The sequence below is a fragment of the Eumetopias jubatus genome, unplaced genomic scaffold (assembly GCF_037043125.1).
Source record: "Eumetopias jubatus isolate StellerSeaLion01/CBP00866 unplaced genomic scaffold, mEumJub1_p1.0 scaffold_4, whole genome shotgun sequence".
Taxonomy (NCBI): domain Eukaryota; kingdom Metazoa; phylum Chordata; class Mammalia; order Carnivora; family Otariidae; genus Eumetopias; species Eumetopias jubatus.
Window position 1 is genome coordinate 172264984 of NW_028274810.1, and position 20037 is coordinate 172285020.

The window sequence follows — 20037 nt, forward strand, 5'->3', positions numbered from 1 at the left end:
CATTTTGAAAAGACCAGCATAGCTACAGTGTGGAGAATAGCTTGGAAGAGGCTAGACTAGTTAGGAAGTGAGAGATGGTAGAAACTTGAATAGAGCTGGGGTAGAAATTAAGTGAGTAGACACTCTGGAGAGCTGTTTGGAAATCAAGTGTACAGAACTTGGTGGTGAGTTGGATATACAGAGCATCGAAGAAGGAGAGGTCAAGAAGGATTCTCTAGTTCCTGCCTTGCTCGAGAGTCAGGTTCAGTGGAGAGGGAGAAGATCATGAGTTTTAGCCATATAGAGTTTGAGGTGCCTTGTAGTCTTCCAGAGAAAATATTAAGTAGACAGTTGGATACATAAAGCCAGAGCCCAGTGGACAGAAGAACATGGGTGTCTTCAACATATTGGTTATGTGGTCACTTAAACAGCCATGATGAATGATACTACCTATATATGGGAGGAAAGAATATTAGATGAAACGCTCAGTGTAGTTTCCTGTAAAATCTGGTTCTTCCCATCATGTACAGATGACCCTTCCTTCCTCAGTGTAACAGATGTTTTACTATTTGCATCAATGTGGCTATTCTTTTTCTGTAAAGGATATGCACATAAATGGAGATCATGGTGTGTTAGACAATTGTTTTTGTAGCCATGATTTTACAGTCTGCTGTGGTCCAGGGAAGGAAAACAAGTTTGAAAGAAATAAATGTAGATTATAGAAAAGGAAGCAAGTGAATTGATCCCTGAACATCTGTCACAGGGATACCTATCTGCTCCCATTCCCCATAGAAAACTGTATGTTCAGAAAACATGGTGATGCCAGTGAGAATGGCTAAAATTAACAAGTCAGGAAACGACAGATGTTGGTGGGGATGTGGAGAAAGGGGAACCCTCCTACACTGTTGGTGGGAATGCAAGCTGGTGCAGTCACTCTGGAAAACAGTATGGAGGTTCCTCAAACAGTTGAAAATAGAGCTACCATACAATCCAGCAATGGCACTACTGGGTATTTACCACAAAGATACAAATGTAGGGATCCGAAGGGGTAGTGCACCCCAATGTTTATAGCAGCAATGTCCACAATAGCCAAACTGTGGAAGGAGCCAAGATGTCCATCGACAGATGAATGGATAAAGAAGATGTGGTATATATACACAATGGAATATTATGCAGCCATCAAAAGGAATGAGATCTTGCCATTTGCAACGACATGGATGGAACTGGAGGGTGTTATACTGAGTGAAATAAGTCAATCAGAGAAAGACCTGTATCATATGACCTCACTGATATGAGGAATTCTTAATCTCAGGAAACAAACTGAGTGTTGCTGGAGTGGTGGGGGGTGGGAGGGATGGGGTGGCTGGGTGATAGACATTGGGGAGGGTATGTGCTATGGTGAGCGCTGTGAATTGTGCAAGACTGTTGAATCACAGATCTGTACTTCTGAAGCAAATAATGCAACATATGTTAAGAAAAAAGAAAAAGAAGAAGATAGCAGGAAGGGAAGGATGAAGGGGAGTAAGTCAGAGAGGGAGACAAACCATGAGAGACGATGGACTCTGAAAAACAAACTGGGGGTTCTAGAGGGGAGGAGGGTGGGGGGATGGGTTAGCCTGGTGATGGGTATTAAAGAGGGCACATTCTGCGTGGAGCACTGGGTGTGATGCACAAACAATGAATCATGGAACACTACATCAAGAACTAATGATGTATGGTGACTAACATAATAAAAATTTAAAAAAAAAGAAAACATGGTGATGTCCTTGGAGAGGTTTTATAGCACTGTCACTGCACAGATATTCTTTGGGCTTTTTCTCAATAGGTTGTTTCCATGGGCCAACTCAGGCAACAGTCCACTGGGTATAGCTCTTTTTTATGAAATGGTTTCTCCAGTCTCAAAAGCAACTTTTATAAAACAGCTTGTTTATACATTAGGGATTTCTATGGTCAGAAGTTTGTTACTTGTAGAGTCAGAGATTCATTCAGGATCCAGGAAGCCTGCAAAAACGTAGAATCACAAAGCCATTAGGGAGCAGTCAGTAAGGTAAGATGCTCCAAAGAAGTGAAACTGAGAAAGTTTGAGATTGTAATGTATGGCTCAGTGATAAGGTTGGCAGTGCCTGTTCAGAAGGACCAGGCTGCAGGAGTGCCCAGTGATTGAGGAAGCACAGTCAGTGGCTTAGACTCTTATAACTCCAAATGTCATCCTAAGACCAGCAGCATCAGAAATGCAGAATCTCTGCTTCTACTCCAGAACAAATATATCAGAACCCACATTTAATAAATGAGATCCCTAGGTGATTCTTAAGCACATAAAAGTTTGAAAAACACAGCTCTGTACTACTGTTTCAAGAAGTGTAGCGATGGTAGGTTAACATATAGGATAAAAGCCATAGGGGAGAAAGAGATTAGAAATGGAAATGCAAGAGAAAGAAGACCCTAAGAAGAGAAGGCCTATGGAGAAGGGAAAAGATCAAGAGGACTGATTAATTTGAAAAAAGAGATGGGACTCTTCCTTTGTTCACAAAAATAGGAAAGAGGAATGGAAGAAGTGTAAGACCAAAGGCAGAAAACTGAGAAAACTCTGTGGGCAATGACCCAGTTCTCCCCAATAGACAGCAAAGTCAACCACTGAGGAGGGGAAAGAGAGGTTTGAGGCCAAACAATACTCCATAGTTTAAATTCAGAGGGCTCTAGTTTAAATGACATTTACTTTGGTTAATATTCCTTTGCATTTTTTCCTGTAACTCCTTTAAATAAGTATGCATCAATGTATTAAAATATTAAAACTTCACTGGCCATTTACAATAAAACTTCCATTTCTATAATAGTTGATGAGACATGAACTCCACTAGGGCCAACATTATATACCTTGATGACATATTAAGTCAAATAAACATCATGGTTGCAAAAATGTATAAAAACTTGAAAGAATAGTAATATTAAAAAAATCTTTACCTATAGTTTTTATGTCTGCAAAGTTTGCTAAATCAATAAAATAATCTGAAAAGTTCATCTCACAGTCAGATATATTAGTGATTTACTTCATTGGTTTTCTGATGACCATTTATCATGAAGCAAAGCATCTTCAGAATGAATGGTGGAAATAAAAAATTTGATGTGCCTGCCTCTTAAGATAAACTAAATATTTGATTTATAAGACACAAATGAACAAACCACCATGGCCTGTCATGTTTTTCCAGTTTCTAATTTATTCAACCTCTGCTCAGTATTGATCCTGACAAGCAGAGTAGCCCAAAGATAAATTTATTCACTCCACAGTTTAGTCAGAAATAAGCCAAAAATTATAGATTTTCCCAGGCAGATGATGACAAGCAGTCAGGGGGATGACAAATGGCCGTCTTTAGATTTAGTTAGGACAGCTGGACCAGACATTTCCGATAAAGATTGGAGCATGCTGGTCAAATACAGGTTCATCAGTGGCCATCATTAATTGTAGAGCAAGTACTGCCAGTTACTGCAGGCGCCTACAGAGGAGCTCAGGCACCAGCCCTGCATGGGAAATAGAATTGGTTCCTCAGTATTTTGCAGCACTCCTCTAAGTGATAGCATGACATGATCATTTATCAAACAGAGACTGTCCAGAAAAGTGTCTGCTCCCTTCAATAACACTGAAGGGCAGGAAAGCGAAAGCATTTTATTAAAGACAGGAAGGCAATGAACTACCAGAGCGTATCCAAAGGGTAATCATATTTCAGCACAGGATTAGTTTAGTCTTAAATAAACATACACTGGAGGGAGTATGTCACGGGTCATTTATCAAGTGAGGAACAATTAACAAAACTCTACAGGATTCTTTTTATCTATATAAATTTTAAGTTTTCTTATTATTGTTATTACTTAACTTTTGGATGATGGGCATCATATTCAACACTACAAAAATACAATGCACAGTTCCTTCCTTAGAGGTTTTTAGACTAAGAGAAATACAGTGAAACTCTCACATAAAATAATCACGGGGATGTTTCAAATGCTGTTAAACAAATGCTGTGGAGAGGAAGTAATCCAGGGCCCAAGACTGAAAGATGAAGTTACAACTTTTGAAGACAGCTTTCTTATAAGAAATCAACTACTAGTCAGTGAGTCAGAAGGTTATTCTTCCTTACAACAATTTTTGTTCTCTATTGACCACAATTAAGAGAAAGGTTATTAGCTGAGGGGTGGTAGGGCAGACAAGACAGAGAATTAATATATTTATTATTTCTGCTTTGTTCCAGGCACTTTATGTGCCACAACAACCAATCCTAACTATTCACACTTTATAAATGAGAACACAGACTTGCCTAAGGTCATACAGTAAGCAGCAGTGCCAGGAAGGTTGGGATTGTCTATTTAAAAAAAAAACAAAAAAACTCCTATATTTTTTTCACAAATTATTTATTTGGATACCTCAGAGTCTAGTACAGAACTCAGCCATGATTCAGTTAAGTATTTTGTTGAATAATGAAGTAGATAGAACTGGAAATATTTTTGCCATTTTACATAAGAAGACACGGGTCTCAAGAAGATTAAGAGAAATACCAGGTGCTCTGCAGTGGGTCCTAGACACCCACCCAGCTGTCCTTGTAATTATTCCCCTAAAATACCATTCCTTCATGTAGAATGTGGTGTATTTACAATGTGAAGCATTGTAAGCATTGTAAAGCATCCAGCCATATGCCTGGATGTTCCAAATTTGTTACCTGCATGATATGAAAGAGTTTTTGTGGGGATTTTTTTTCCACGTAAGTTCTACATCCAACGTGGGGCTTGAGCTCACTACCCTGAGATCAAGAGTCACATGCTCCACTAATTGAGCCAGCCAGGTACTTCTTGTGGGGATTTTTAATATGTGGAATGGAACTGTTGTCACAGCTCATGGTAAAAAAAAAAAAAAAAAAAAAAAGATTTTCTGGGGCGCCTACGCCTAGGTGGCTCAGTCGGTTAAGCTTCCAACTCGACTTAGGCTCACGTCATGACCTCAGGGTTATGAGATCAAGTCCGGCACTGAGTTCAGTGCTGGGTATGGAGACTGCTTAAGATTCTCTCTCTCCCTCTACCCCTCTCCCCTCTAAAAACCAAAAATAAACCAAAAAAAAAAAAAAATGATTTTCTAAAATCTAAAGAATAAATGCAGTCTTACCAAAAGAAAGTTTTCCAAAAATGGAAAAATGAAATATCTAAGTAACAAGAAACATGGATCAAGCAAAGAATAAGATGGAAAGTACAAAGAGGTTAATAAATAACAAGGCTGAAAGGTATCAGGCTTTGAAGGTGAGGAAATGATACCAGGAATAAAAATTCCAAGCAATGCATTGCCAATTACTTTTAGCTTTGTAATTAAGAACATGTATGAATTAATCTATACTTTGTATTTCTTAATTCTCCCTTATATCCTATAATTTTGGTCTTGGCTTGAGGAGAGCAAACGGAAGAATCATAGGTGTTTGCCTGTTGCTATTCTTCAGAATTTTCATTAATTTTGTAATTCTTACCACCTTATTCTAAAGAAAAGTTATTCCCCTAGATGTGTACAAGATCGATTAGTAGTATAGACCATTTTATTCAAAAAAGATTTATGGTACACCTTTTAAGTACCTAGAAAAGCAGTAATTACCTTTAAAAACAGTTAACTGATATGAAAGGAATATTGATGATTATGAAATACTTGTGTCTTGCTTTTTCTTCTCTAATTATAGGATTTGGAATTTTTACTGAACAAGTTGATGAAGCTGTGGAAAATGGATCTAAATGGAAATCCTGTTTGTCTCAAACCTAAATACAGAGACAGACTGATACTGGTGTCCAAATCACTGGGTATATATTTATATTATATTAATATAATTTTCTTAGAGAACGAGAACTGCTTAACTTTTTAGTTAATTTAACATCAAGCCTTGAAAAATATAAATATGATGTCTGATTCTATGAAAATAGTCAACTTTAAATTCAATATTTTAAATAAAAGCAAAAGTTAAAATTGAGAAATAAAACATGAAAAATATCTGCTCTTCAGAAATAATTAAGGCACCACATACCCTTTCTTTAAAAATGTGTAGAACTTGCTGACCTTTTGTCAAATTCTCATTGGCACAAATCCTCTGAAGATCCCAAGAGAATGTTCAGTTCTTGGATCTGTAGATAAAAATTAATCAAAGTATTCATTGTTTGACAACTGCCCTAAGAACGTACAGGGTCCCTTTCATTTGAAAGGGGAGCAAGGTAGGGAGCTCCTTTATGAGATCCTTAGAAATAACAACAGCCTGATTATGCACTATACTGGGGGTAATGGACCACAGCTCTTCACTAGGGACCAAGTCATACAACATTAAAGAGACAAGCACTGCCTTCTCACGAGGGAGATTCATGAAAGAGTTTCCTATATCTGAACTTCTGTGATATGCTATACTTGGGTATAAAAACTAATGCATGGCAAAACCATTTCAAACCATAGCTGTAATAAACCTTGATTAATCATGATGCCAATACAGTGGTTCTCTTAGGGGAGGGAGGGGTTGACAAAGGGTATATCACAAAAATCCAAGATTTTTCAAAATACATATGCAAGGTCACACCCTGCCCACCACCTTTGACCCCACCAGCCAGGGGAAGGAAACTGAAAATACACCAGGAAAACAGTCATGTGTATTTTTTGTAAGTTGTGCAGATGAATCTGCAATTTACATTCCCTCAACTCTCCATCTCCTTCCCTTCCTGCCCACCACACACAATTGTATTAATCCACTTTCCTTAGGAAGCAGAGTAAATACAACTAATGTTAGATGCTTAAGAATCTTACTATGTTCACGGAATACTGTAGGTGATGCAGTAAAGGATTTGAAGATAAGGTACTGATTTCCAAATAAACAGGATTTAGTCAAAATTTTTTAAAAATAAATCTTTCCGGGCGCCTGGGTGGCTCAGCTGGTTAAGCGACAGCCTTCGGCTCAGGTCATGGTCCTGGAGTCCCAGGATCGAATCCCACATCAGGATCCCTGCTCAGCAGGGAGTCTGCTTGTCCCTCTGACCCTCCCCCCTCTCATGTGCTCTCTCTCTCTCATTCTCTCTCTCAAATAAAATATTTAAAAAAAATAAAAATAAATCTTTCCTAAACATATTTTCTGATTATAAAAGTAACACACATTTCCTTTTTTTAAAATTTTAAGTAGGTTCCATACCCAATGTGGGGCTTGAACTTACAACCCTGAGAGATCAAGAGTCACATGCTCTACCAACTGAGCCAGCCAGTCACCCCTAAAATTAATACACATTTCTTATAAAAATGCAGAAAATACAGAGAAGAGTATTAATGTCATTCATAATCCCACCATAAATCTGCTAACACTTTAGTATATGTCCTTTCAGTCTTTCCTTTTTGGGTTCTAGCTTGTCATTTTTTTTTTAAGATTTTTTTTTTTTTAATTTGAGAGAGAGAGCACTAGAGAGAGAGAGAGAGAGAACAGGCAGAGGGTCAGCAGGGAGCCTGACATGGGGCTCAATCCTAGGAACCTGAGCAGAAGGCAGACGTATGCAACTGATTGAGCCACCCAGGCACCCCTAGCTTGTCTTATTTTCATGTCCTTTTTTTCCTAAATGCAAAGCCAAAAACAAAAAAGTGAATTGAGGACCTGGTTTGATGTGTCCCAGTAAGGACTGTGGAGAGACATGTTTTATGAGTAACCCAGTCCTCACCAAACAGAATGACGAGCCACACATTTGGTTTACTTAGCTGAGTGGAAATAAATTTTGTGTTGAGAACAACTCATTAAAACAAATCTCACAGGTGTTTGATCTTATGTCCATTACCTGGCTTCCCCTCCTGAATCACCTCTATCTGATCATTTCCTAAAAGAAGAAATCAGGCTTACTAAGGCACAGTCTCCTAGTCATTTCTCACCTCTGTCTGCAACATAAACATGGGGAAAAAGGGATCATGGTAAAAGATTTGGATTTTCATTCCTTATCTTTATAACAGATGTTTTAAAAATATGTATTGATTTACACATATAACACCCAAAAATACACTAACAAATTATACAATTACTAATAAAAACAAATCTGGAAAGATATCAATAAAACCAAGTGGTTGGGAAAACTAAACATAAAAGAATGACCTTTAATATAAAGTTGTAAGTACAAAGATGCTTGATAATAAAACATTTAGCCAATTTCTTACATTATAATTTGGAGAGTACTAATTTCAGTTAAAATAAGTACATGGGACAATATATGGAAACAATTATATTTCTAGAGTTTATGGTTCTAAGTTTATATTTCCAGTTTCATCACTTTATTTTGTGCTTAGGATCTAACAATACTATGGATCATATTTAAATGGCAATGTTAATACTTTCAGTAGTGCAATGAGTAGCAGGATACTGTCACTTTCCCTGTAAGAACATGATTTAAACATTTTTACTACATCCTTTTCTCATTCTGGGATCCAGGGGAAGACATTACATGGATAATGAAAGAAAAATGCGTAATTACCTTACAAAACTACTATATAGCAAATTTTGTTAGAAAGAGATAGTCTTTTTGTCAAATGAAGGCCATATGTAATTACATATAAAACAAAATGTCCTATAAAGGAATAGTTTGACATTTTATAGTATATGTCACATATATACATATACAATGGAATACTATCAACCATTAAAAATTGTGTTTAAAGAAAGACATGGTAAAATGATCACAATACAATAATAAAAATTAGGATGTAATACTATATAAATAGAGAATTCCAACTTTATATAATATACACATACATAGAAAACAAAAAAATGTTAAAAATATACTGTTAGTGGGTTTTAGTGATTAGTTTTGGTTGTAGAATACAGGCAATATTAATTTTTTTCTTTTCCCACTTTTTGTATTTTCCAAATTACACAAAAAATTATTTTGTGTAATTTAAGATGCTCAATTTTCAAAACTTTTTTAGAGGAACAAAATGTAAACATAGCTGAAATCTTCACAGAACAAAGAGGCCAGCTTTGTGGGTTGTCCCTATCATATCCTATGTCCTAGGAGAAAATAGTGGCACCTGGGTGGCTCAGTTGGTTAAGCCTAGGATATAATAAGCATTATTAATGTATGTGCTTTTAAAATACCATGCTAAATGTACAAAATTTCTTATTCACTTTAACATAAAATATATTTTGCTTTTTCTTAATAATAACCATAATATGGAAATGAATAGATAATATCTAAATTTTGTTGAATATGACATTTTTGTTTTTAAAAAATAACAATTTACATGTGCCCTAGAAGGGAAACCATACATCAAATTGTTTACAGTGACTATCTTTGTCAGTGATGGTAAGGAGAGTTATGGATAGTAATTACAGAGTCTTTTTATGTTTTTTTCACCATGTTTCAGTTTATAATAAGCACATATTCTTTTTGAAATCAGAAAAAAAAATAATTAAAAATAAGTAAAAGCTCAACAAAAACAAAGAAGTTGTATAAATAAGGTATTTTTAAAAGATATTTATTTCAACCTCTGGTGTAATTTAAGTTCATATGCCTTAAACCAAAAATATATATATATTATCTATATATTTATATATAGTATTTTTTAACAAATATATTTTTCTATAGAATTTCTCGATGGAAAAGAAATTAAAAATATGGAAAGACAATTCCTAATAAATTGGAAAGCATCCAAAGATGCCAAGAAAATCAGCAAGAAAAGGAACACTAAAACCGAGGATGCAGGTAACTCAAACTAAGTAAGCAGGCTGTCATTCATTAGTTAACCACTTCTACTAAAAGGGAGAATATTCTACTCAACAACAACAACAAAAAATGCCAAGAAATAAGAGGCTTTTATTTAGATTTTTTTGTTTAAGATTTGGGTTTTTTTTTAACTTATTTACAATTTCTAGGAAATTTTACCTATAATGTTTACAGATGAAAGTGGTAGCTACTGTCAACAAAAGCTGTGTTTGGTTCATATTGAGTTTGACTGTGTCAGCTATGAAAACAGAGTCATGAGAGTGGAGGAAAATGCATAATTTTAATATCTGACAAAAGTGCATGATATTAAATATGCAAATGGTGAAACAACAATCAGCTATGTAAATTGTGAAACCTAAGTCACTAGTATATGTGTTTAGCAGCAGTGCAAAAATCACATTTTCCATCAGGATACAAAATAAAAATGTTTTATGACAACCCCATCTGTGGCCTATACTCTGTAGCCTGTCCCCTTTCTTACATACATACCCCAACACTTGAATATTTTGTTTATGATATGCTTAAGGTTACAATACAAAGGACAGGTCAACTTCCCTTGCTTAACTTATACAACTAAATGTAGCAAAGTGTAACATGTAACAATAATCTTTACCATACTTGTGAGCATCCTAGAATTCATTCATCACAAATTCTATAGTCCACAACATTGGAATGAACCTCTTCCTCTGCTCCATGACAGTGTTTGAATGCTAACGGTCCTCCTATTTCACAGCTAATGGGATGGGATTGTAGAAAGGGGTTAGACTGGGGGAATAAGGAAAGGGAAACTACAATAGTGTAGTGAGGCTTCATGCATGGATACCATATCCTAGGAGCTCTGCCACTCTAGAATAAGGAGGTTGAGGTGAGGAGAAGCAAGGGTAAAAAGGCATGGAGCTCTGATGATTTTGCCATATCATGTCAATTGAATATGAACTGTGGGAAATCGTTTTGAAGAATGGGACTTTCTGAACTGACGGTATACCCATGAGTGATGATGCTGTGTTGGCAATGTGAATTTTTCAAGATCTGAAATCTATAAAATGGACAGGCAGCATTTCTTCTCCTCTGTTTATCCCTGGCGGGCTTTGAAGAGCAGAACCAGACCAAGGGTAAGGATTGCAGTATTTCACATATTTTCAGAATTATAGCAAGGACACCAAAGTACCTTATTAATACTAAAGTATTCATAGAATTCAACACCAGCCCTCACCCAAAAACTGAACCTATTCTAAACATAATGTAGTTTCCCTCATCTTAATAGATTTTAAAAAGTCTTCCTCCTTCAGAAACAATTAAGTTAATTTATTTTTAACTTCTCCAGTGAAATTCTACAAAACAACAATTAAAATGTGCCTTAAAGTTTATAATTTAAAAAATTACAGTCATTTTATTTTCTCAATAAAATCCTTATTAATTTCTTCATAATCTAGTGTGATCACTAACAGTTACCAAAAGCAATCTTTAAAGCCATTATAGATACAGTAACAACAAACCATCTGAAAAGTGAATTAAGAAAAGAATCCCATTTACAATAGCACAAAAAAGAATAAATATACCTACAAATAAATTTAACTAGTAAGGTAAGAAAAAAAAATAAGTGTATACTGAAAACTACAAAACACTAAAGAAAGAAATTAACAAACAAATGGAAAGACATCTTATGTTCATGAACTAGAAAATTTAATATTGTTAAAATGTCCATAATACCCAAAGCAATTAACAAATTCAGTACAACCTCTATCAAAATCCTAATGGCATTTTCACAGAATTGAAAAACAATTCTAAAATTCATATGGAACCACAAAAGACCACAAATAGCCAAATCAGCCTTGAGAAGGTTAGAAGCATCACACTTCCTGATTTCAAAATATATTACAAAATACAGCAATCAAAACAGTGTAGTCCTGAGGTAAGACAGATATACAGATAAACAGAATAGAATAGAAAGCTCAAAAATAAATCCATGCATAAATGGTCAACTGATTTTTACCAAGGGTGCCAAGAATACACAGCGGGGAATGGATAGTTAAATGTTGGGAAAACTGGATATCCACATGCAAAAGAACGCTTATCATACACCATACAAAAAATTCCACTCAAAACGGATTAAAGACATAAGACCTGAAACTGTAAAACTCTAGAAGAAAACACTGGAGAAATCTTCATGACATTGGTCTTGGCAATGATTTCATGGATATGACACCAAAAAGCACAGGCAACAAAAAGAAAAACAAACAAGTTAACTACATCAAACTAAAAAGCTCATACACAGCAAAGGAAATAATCAACAGAGTAAAAAGACAACCTACAGAATGGGAGAAAATATTTGCAAACTATACATCTGATACGGTGTTAAGCTCCAAAACATATACAGAACTCCTACAACTCAACAGCAAAAAAACTAATAACCAGATTTTAAAATGGGCTAGGGACTTGAAAAAGGCATATCTCCAAAGACCTACAAATGGCCAACAGGTATATTTTAAAAAATGCTCAATATCATTAATCCACAGGGAAATGCAAATCAAAACCACAATGAGGTATCACCACACACCTGTCAGATGGCTGTTAATCAGAAAACCTAAAGACAACAAGAGTTGGTGAGGATGTAGAGAAATTTGAACCTTATACACTACTGGTGGGGATACAAAATGGTGCAGCCACTATGAAAAACAGTATGGCAGTGCATCAAAATTTAAGAATAGAACTACTATATGATCCAGCAATCCCAGTTCTGTGTATTCATTCAAAAGAACTGAAATTAAGATTTTGAAGAGATATTAGCATTCCTGTGTTAATGCAGCACTAGTCACAACAGCCAAGATGTAGAAACAACTTAAATGTCCACTGACAGATGAATGGATAAAGAAAACATGGTAGATACATATACAATATTATTCAGCCTTAAAAGAGAATGAAATTCTGCAACATGTTACAACATGAATGAACCTTGAGGACATTATGCTAAATACAATAAGCCAGTCACAGAAAGACAAATACTGCATGATTCCACTCATATGAGCTATGTAAAATAGTCACATTCATAGAATCAAAGAGTAGAATGTGGTTGCTAGAGGCTGGGGGAAGGAGTAAATGGTGAGTTACTAATCAATGGGCATAAAGTTTCAGTTAAGCAAGATGAATAAACTCTAGATATCTACCGTACAAAGTTGTACCTACAGCCAAAAATAATTTATTATACATGTAAGAATTTGTTTACAAAGTAGATCTCATGTTAAGTGTTCTTACCACATACATTAACCAAAAAAGCTTCTGCACAGCAAAGGAATCAATTAAACTAAAAGACAATCTACTGAATGGGAGAAGATATTTGCAAATAACATATCCAAGAAAGGATTAGTATCCAAATATATAAAGAATTTATACAAGTCAAGACCCAAAAAACCCACAAATAATCCAATTAAAAAGTGGGCAGAAGACATGAACAGACATTTCTCCAAAGAACATACACAAATGGCCAACAGACACATGAAAGATGCTCAACATCACTCATCATCAGGGAAATGCGAATCAGACCTACAATAAGATATCACCTCACACCTATCAGAATGGCTAAAATAAAATGCAAGAAAAAACAAGTACTGGCAGAGATGTAGAGAAAAAAGGAACCCTCATGCACTATTGGTAGGAATGCAAACTGAGGCAGCCACTGTGGAATACCATATGGAAGTTCCTTAAAAAGTTAAAAAAAGAACTACCCTATGATCCAGTAATCACACTACTGGGTATTTACCCCCAAAATATGCAAAAACTAATTCAAAGGGATACATGCACCCTTATGTTTATTGCAGCATTATCTACAATAGCCAAATTATTGAGGCAGCCCAAATGTCCACTGATAGATGAATGGATAAAGATGTGGTGTGTATACACAATGGAATATTATTCAGCCACAAAAAAGAATGAAATCTTGCCATTTGCAACAACATGGATGGAGCTAGAGAGTATAATGCTAAGCAAAATAATTCAGTCAGAGAAAGACAAATACTGTATCATTTCACTCATATGTGGAATTTAAGAAACAAAACAAATGAGCAAGGGGGTAAAAAAAGAGACAAACCAAAAAACAGACTCTTAACTACAGAGAAAAAACTGATGGTTACCAGAGGAGAGATGGGTAGAGAGATGGGTGAAATAAGTGAAGGGGATTAAAGAATGTACTTATCATGATGAGCAGTAAGTAATGTATACAATTGTTGAGTCATTACATTGTACACCTAAAACTAATCTAACATCATAGACTAACTATTTGGAATTAAAATTAAAAAGTTATAATTTTAATTAAAAAATTTTTAATGTTGGGGCACCTGGGTGGCTCAGTCGTTAAGTGTCTGCCTTCGGCTCAGGTCATGATCCCAGGGTCCTGGGATCGAGGCCCACGTTGGGCTCCCTGCTCGGCAGGAAGCCTGCTTCTCCCTCTCCCCCTCCCTCTGCTTGTGTTCCCTCTCTCGCTGTGTCTGTCAAATAAATAAAATCGTAAAACAAAATTTTTTAATGTTTTTAGCACAAATTTTTTAAAAGCCATATAGAATGTTATATAGTACAGAAGTATCATTTCATACCTTGCTATAGTTGCTATTATAATAATCATTAATAATTTAAAATGGAAAGCACTCTAGTCAAGGAGGCAAAGGGGGGTAAGGGAAGAAAAGAGAGGTAATATTTACTGTACTAAACATTTCAGAGATCTATAAACATCATTGCATTTAATCATTATAACCTATGGCAGAGATAATTACATCCATTTGTAGATGAGAAAGCTGAGTTTCAGAAAGATAAAATAACTTGTCTAACGTCACAAAGACAGCAGTCATTCATCAAAATTTTTAACTTCATCAAACAGCTTTGGCTTCTAGTGACCACTCTAACAATGACTGGCTGAATTGTGCTTGGATATAAGGACAATGATGTCTCCTCTACTTAGAAATTCACTTCAGATTGGTGGGAATTTAGGAAAATCTGCAGATGTGTAAACATGACAATGTAAACAAATAATTTTTACAAATAAAAAGGAACTACAGAGAAAATGGGATAATATAAAAAAATTTTAAGTATTCTAATAGATTATATGATTTACTATATTGAAAAATAAACTCTAAGGTCAATTAAAATACAATTGAAATTGAAAGCTGATTAGCTGCAAGAGAAAATTATCTGAGTTTTCCTCAGGAGTACTTAGTTATTCTCCCTTGGCCACTTGTAGAGATCCTTCTCTCTCACCTCCTACACATTTGTCATCCCCATCCAAACACAATGACACAGTTCTGAGCCTTTCAGGCTTAACATCAGTGACATCTGTGGATACATGTATGTAGCACATGATAACTCCATCCTTAGGTATGTGGCCAACAACTTAACACTATGGTCTTTATACTAAGGCTCTGTTATTACTGCTCAAAAGAAATGGAAAGCATGAATTAAAAGTCTAGGAGGTATGTTATGTATTTTTAAAATCTACAATATACCTTCAGGTCTTTAGAAGAACTAAGATGAACCATTTAAAGATACGCTTGTACAACCAAATACATTATAAGTGAACAGGAATTCCTAGGAAGATAGTAATTTCTGTACTTCCTGACCTTTTACATATTTTTATAGCCTTATAAATTTGGAGCTGTATATTGAGGATTATGACAAGATTTATGCGGATTATGACTTAAGACTTCAAGGATCTTATGATAAAAAATCTTGTCCTAAATATAGCCACATAACTATATAACTCAAATTTGGAAACAAAATCAAATGCTTAAACAAAATCCAAAATATATGCATATCTTTTAGCATATACTTCTGTAGTGCTTCTATGGAAACACTGATTTATTTATTGGGCACCTTGGATGTACACAAGACTATGCTAGACACTGGAATTAGAGGTAAATAAAACAGTCCCCACTTAAAGGGAAATAACTGCTGGAAAGGGAGGAGGATCTGTCAATAGGGAAATGATGTGGAATGTTAAGTTTCAAAATAAAGGTGTGAACACACTCCAGGAACTATACATAACTAATCTACTCCCTAAAGGTTAAATACTCTGAAAAACTAAACTCAGAACAGCAGAATGCAAGTCTGTGATATTTTATCTGGGATATTAAGTTTTTAATTGGCCTTATTTTGGATCTATTTAAATTTAATTCCATTTCATAAATTATAATTTTGGATTGTCTAATGCTGTCATAGGCTATGTTTACAATTTAGTTATTAGTTTCAAAGCAGAACCTTTTAACTCTTTGTATACTACAAGTAAATTTGAAACAATGCATCACATAGTTCCTATTTATTACCCACAGGTGGGTAAGCCAAAATTAGTCTTTTTTTCTGATATACAGAGATACCTCCCAAATGGAAATGCATCCACAGAAAGCTCCCAAGAATATAACCCTAAAATTATTGAAGATATGGAGTAGATTCTTTCAAATATTTGTGATTTCTCTTTTTTGGGAAGATGGGACACCCTGACAACAACACAAAGGAAGAGAGGCCCTCCAACTGTCTCCTTGTTCTTGGGTCTCAATTCTTGACAAGGCACCCCCACTCCGTCCAAAAAAAGTTCACTGTTGGTCTGCCCAAAAAATCACACTGTGATGGAATAACTAGTTCAAGAAAGAGTGGGAGTCACAGACTAGATATACTCACTGAGGTAGGGCAAGTGACTCAGGACAGTCCCAGAAGCAGCAGGTAAAGATGTCTCAATGAGTAGAGATCATATCAAAGGAGCCTGAGGCCTAGCTGATGATGGGTGGTCCACTAAAGAATAGATGACTATGCCAACGGTATCTAGTAGCAGATAGGAGGGGCAACCCAGAGCATTACAGAGGTAGGCTACTTTCACTTCTCCAGACTAAAGGTTCTTAATCTGGTGTCCCTGAAGGAGAAGTTTCATTAGATTCTCAAAGGGGTTTATGATCTAAAAAATTAGTTGAAGAGTCACTATTCTAAACCTTGAGTATATGCATAATGTAGCTCCATATGAATCAGCTCTAAGTTTCCTGATAAGGAGAAAATTGCTTTTTTAGTTTTAAAAAATGATATTGCTTCAATGTAAAGATAAATCATACCAGAAATAAGTTTTATTTTATTTATTTATTTTATTTATTCATAAAACTAATAGGTACCTGCTCTATGCTGGGCGATACTGGATATAAAAACTCAAATGGGATACTCCTGATCTCAAAGGTCTTACAACAAGCTGGTTGGAGAGTCAAATGTGATACAATTATTGTGGAGTGTGATAAATGTTATGAGAATTATAAACCAGATCCTAATACATCCTATAAATTATTCATTCAAACTTTTCTCATTTATACTCAATATAATTGCTCTATTGATCTTTCCAATCATATCATAGTAGTCATTACAATATAATGAAGGGGGCAACAGCATATTTCATTGAGAAAGTAAGCAGAGCCAGTGTACATATTCTAGAATAGATTTCCTTTTTCTGAGAACTGCTTGCTGAAGGCCAGATAAGTTTGTCGTGAGACCCTCTTTGCAGAGTCCAATCAAGGGATGGTGACTTAGCATTCTTTAATGGAGCCAACCTAAAGAAGACCTATGAACAACACTGCTACACTATCCTACCCCCATTCCCTGAAGAGTGGCTTAGGCTTGCTGGGATGGAGGCCTAAGGGAGAAAGGGTCCTGTGAGCCTGGAAAATGCTTTATTCGGGGAGAGGAAAAGGGATATGGAATCTGAGCTCATCTCCACTCACCAAAAACAAACAAAAAACACAGAAGCTGCGTGAGAGTTTGCTCAACTGCTTACATTTGTTGCCATTACCATCAAAACCTGAACCACTCTATCCATCGATCACCCTGGTAGTTTCTTAAAAGATTTTCACTTTCACTCTGCCCCCACCCCCACCCCACGCACAAGTGCTCTCTCAAATAAATAAATCTTAAAAAACAAAAAACCACAAAGAATAAATTCTAAAAATCTAAAAAGTTGATTAAAGCAACTCCTTCCCTTAATTACTTTAAGGGGAGAATGAGCTAGCATCAACAGACGTTGTCTCCTATAGTCTACATTATTGCTCAGAGGTATAAAAGAGCTTAGAGTCTTCTTCCAAATGATAAAAGTATGTGCCCCATATTCCTTTAAGGTTCTGCACATTAGGAGCTGTGCCCGTATCCTATGTGAACACAGTGAAGCAACATCTGTCCAATGACAGGGGAATGTTTTTCACCTCCTTTATAAATGTGTGCAGTCTGTGCTCATGTATATTTATACAAGCCTGCTTTCCCTACAGGGAGGAAAAAGTCAGACTCATTGACGTTGTTTTTGACCCTCAAACTGAACTTGATACTGTCGATGTACACTTTAATTAAAGATTAGTTCAAAGCTATTTTTTATTTAACGGCTGATTCTAAACAAATGCCTTCACTGTTCAATTAAAAATAATTTATGTTATTAAAAAGTGTACACATGATTGCTTCTTTCTGTGTTTGTCACAGTAAATACTTCTGACAGATGTTTCCTCTCTTTTCAAACATGATAGGAGGTGCTTGAGACTTAGTAATTTTAAAATAGACATTAAATGCATTTACATATTGTAAATAAGATCCACTGAGAATACTGTAGAGCACCATACACTGAAGAAAGCAAATTGTTACTTGATTATTTATCTTTTAAGCCTAAGCCCTATCCATAGATCAGTCCATCTCTTTTGTTACTATAAAAATAACTGTGTAGCTGGGTTAGAATGCCTTAGTTTCAGATACTTTTAAGGAATGTGAATCTCTGGGACCCATAATTCACTGGGAAATGTTCACTGTACATTATTTAACTATTTATAAAATACCTACTATCTTTAGTTAGAATATGGAAGTATTAGGTTTCTTTGAGTTAAAAAGTGAACTTTAGCTCTTTTTCATGGCGCCTTGGAGGCGGTCGGCTGCTTCAGGATGAAGCTGAACATCTCTTTCCCAGCTACTGGCTGCCAGAAACTCATTGAAGTGGAGGATGAAAGCAAACTTCGTACCTTTTATGAGAAGCGCATGGCCACAGAAGTTGCTGCTGATGCTCTGGGTGAAGAATGGAAGGGTTATGTGGTCCGAATCAGTGGTGGCAATGACAAACAAGGCTTCTCCATGAAGCAGGGTATCTTGACCCATGGTCGTGTCCACCTGCTGCTGAGTAAGGGGCATTCCTGCTATAGACCAAGGCGGACTGGAGAGAGAAAGCGCAAATCTGTTCAGGGTTGCATTGTGGATGCCAATCTCAGTGTTCTCAACTTGGTCATTGTAAAAAAAGGGGAGAAGGATATTCCTGGACTCACTGATACTACTGTGCCTCGTCGCCTGGGGCCCAAAAGAGCCAGCAGAATCCGCAAACTTTTCAATCTCTCTAAAGAAGATGATGTCCGCCAGTATGTTGTGAGAAAGCCCCTAAACAAAGAAGGGAAGAAACCTAGAACCAAAGCGCCTAAGATTCAGCGTCTTGTTACTCCACGAGTCCTCCAGCACAAACAGCGGCGTATTGCTTTGAAGAAGCAGCGCACTAAGAAAAATAAGGAAGAGGCTGCAGAATATGCTAAACTTTTGGCCAAGAGAATGAAGGAGGCCAAAGAAAAATGCCAGGAACAGATTGCCAAGAGACGGAGGCTGTCCTCTCTGAGAGCTTCTACCTCTAAGTCTGAGTCCAGTCAAAAATGAGATTTTCTGAGTGACAAATAAATACAATCAGACATCAATCCCCCCCCAAAAAAGTGAACTTTAAAAACAGTAAAAATAACTTGCTTTCACCACTGCTAAGGTTATGTCTGAACAGTTGTAACAACAGATCTTCTATGTTCCTCAAGAGTTTTTAAAACTTAGGTAATATTTTTAGTTACAAAACTCTGGGATGATCTTATATAAACTCATCTGCAAAGCTCTAAATGCCTTTAATTATGCTGTGTTAAACCTAACCTCTGTCTAATTCATTTTATATGCAAAATAAACTTCTATGTATCAGTAATGGAGATATAATATTAAGACTTTGATTTGCAGTTAGTTGTCAAGGAACCCTTCTGAAATTAGGACACCCCTCCTTTAAAAAAAGCAATAGTGGTAAGCAACAAAGGGTTTTTTTAGAACAATCTAAGCTAGGTTTTGTGACTTCTAGTCTCAATTCTGTCAATGGCTTACTCTGTGAACAAGAGTTATGTAAGATCTAATTTTTAAGAATTATGTTATTTACCCCATTTTAAAATGTCTACTTTGATACCTGAATATTCACTACCTTAACTTTTAAAAAACAGCAGAACCCTCTGAGATAAGAGTATGATCAGACCCATTTTATAGCCGGGGAAAATG

At 35.8% G+C, this 20037-nt stretch overlaps 1 protein-coding gene and 1 pseudogene across 1 annotated transcript in view; both read left to right on the forward strand.

Annotated features, from left to right (window-relative positions):
- PPP1R42 (protein phosphatase 1 regulatory subunit 42) overlaps window positions 1-20037 on the forward strand; it is a 59094-nt gene that overhangs the window by 36440 nt on the left and 2617 nt on the right. The window contains 4 exon segments of the mRNA XM_088022807.1: window positions 5682-5799; window positions 9583-9713; window positions 10478-10479; window positions 15986-16144. Of these exon segments, the coding sequence (XP_087878933.1) occupies window positions 5682-5799; window positions 9583-9713; window positions 10478-10479; window positions 15986-16144 (410 nt within the window).
- Window positions 18640-19395, forward strand: LOC114216580 (small ribosomal subunit protein eS6 pseudogene; annotated as a pseudogene).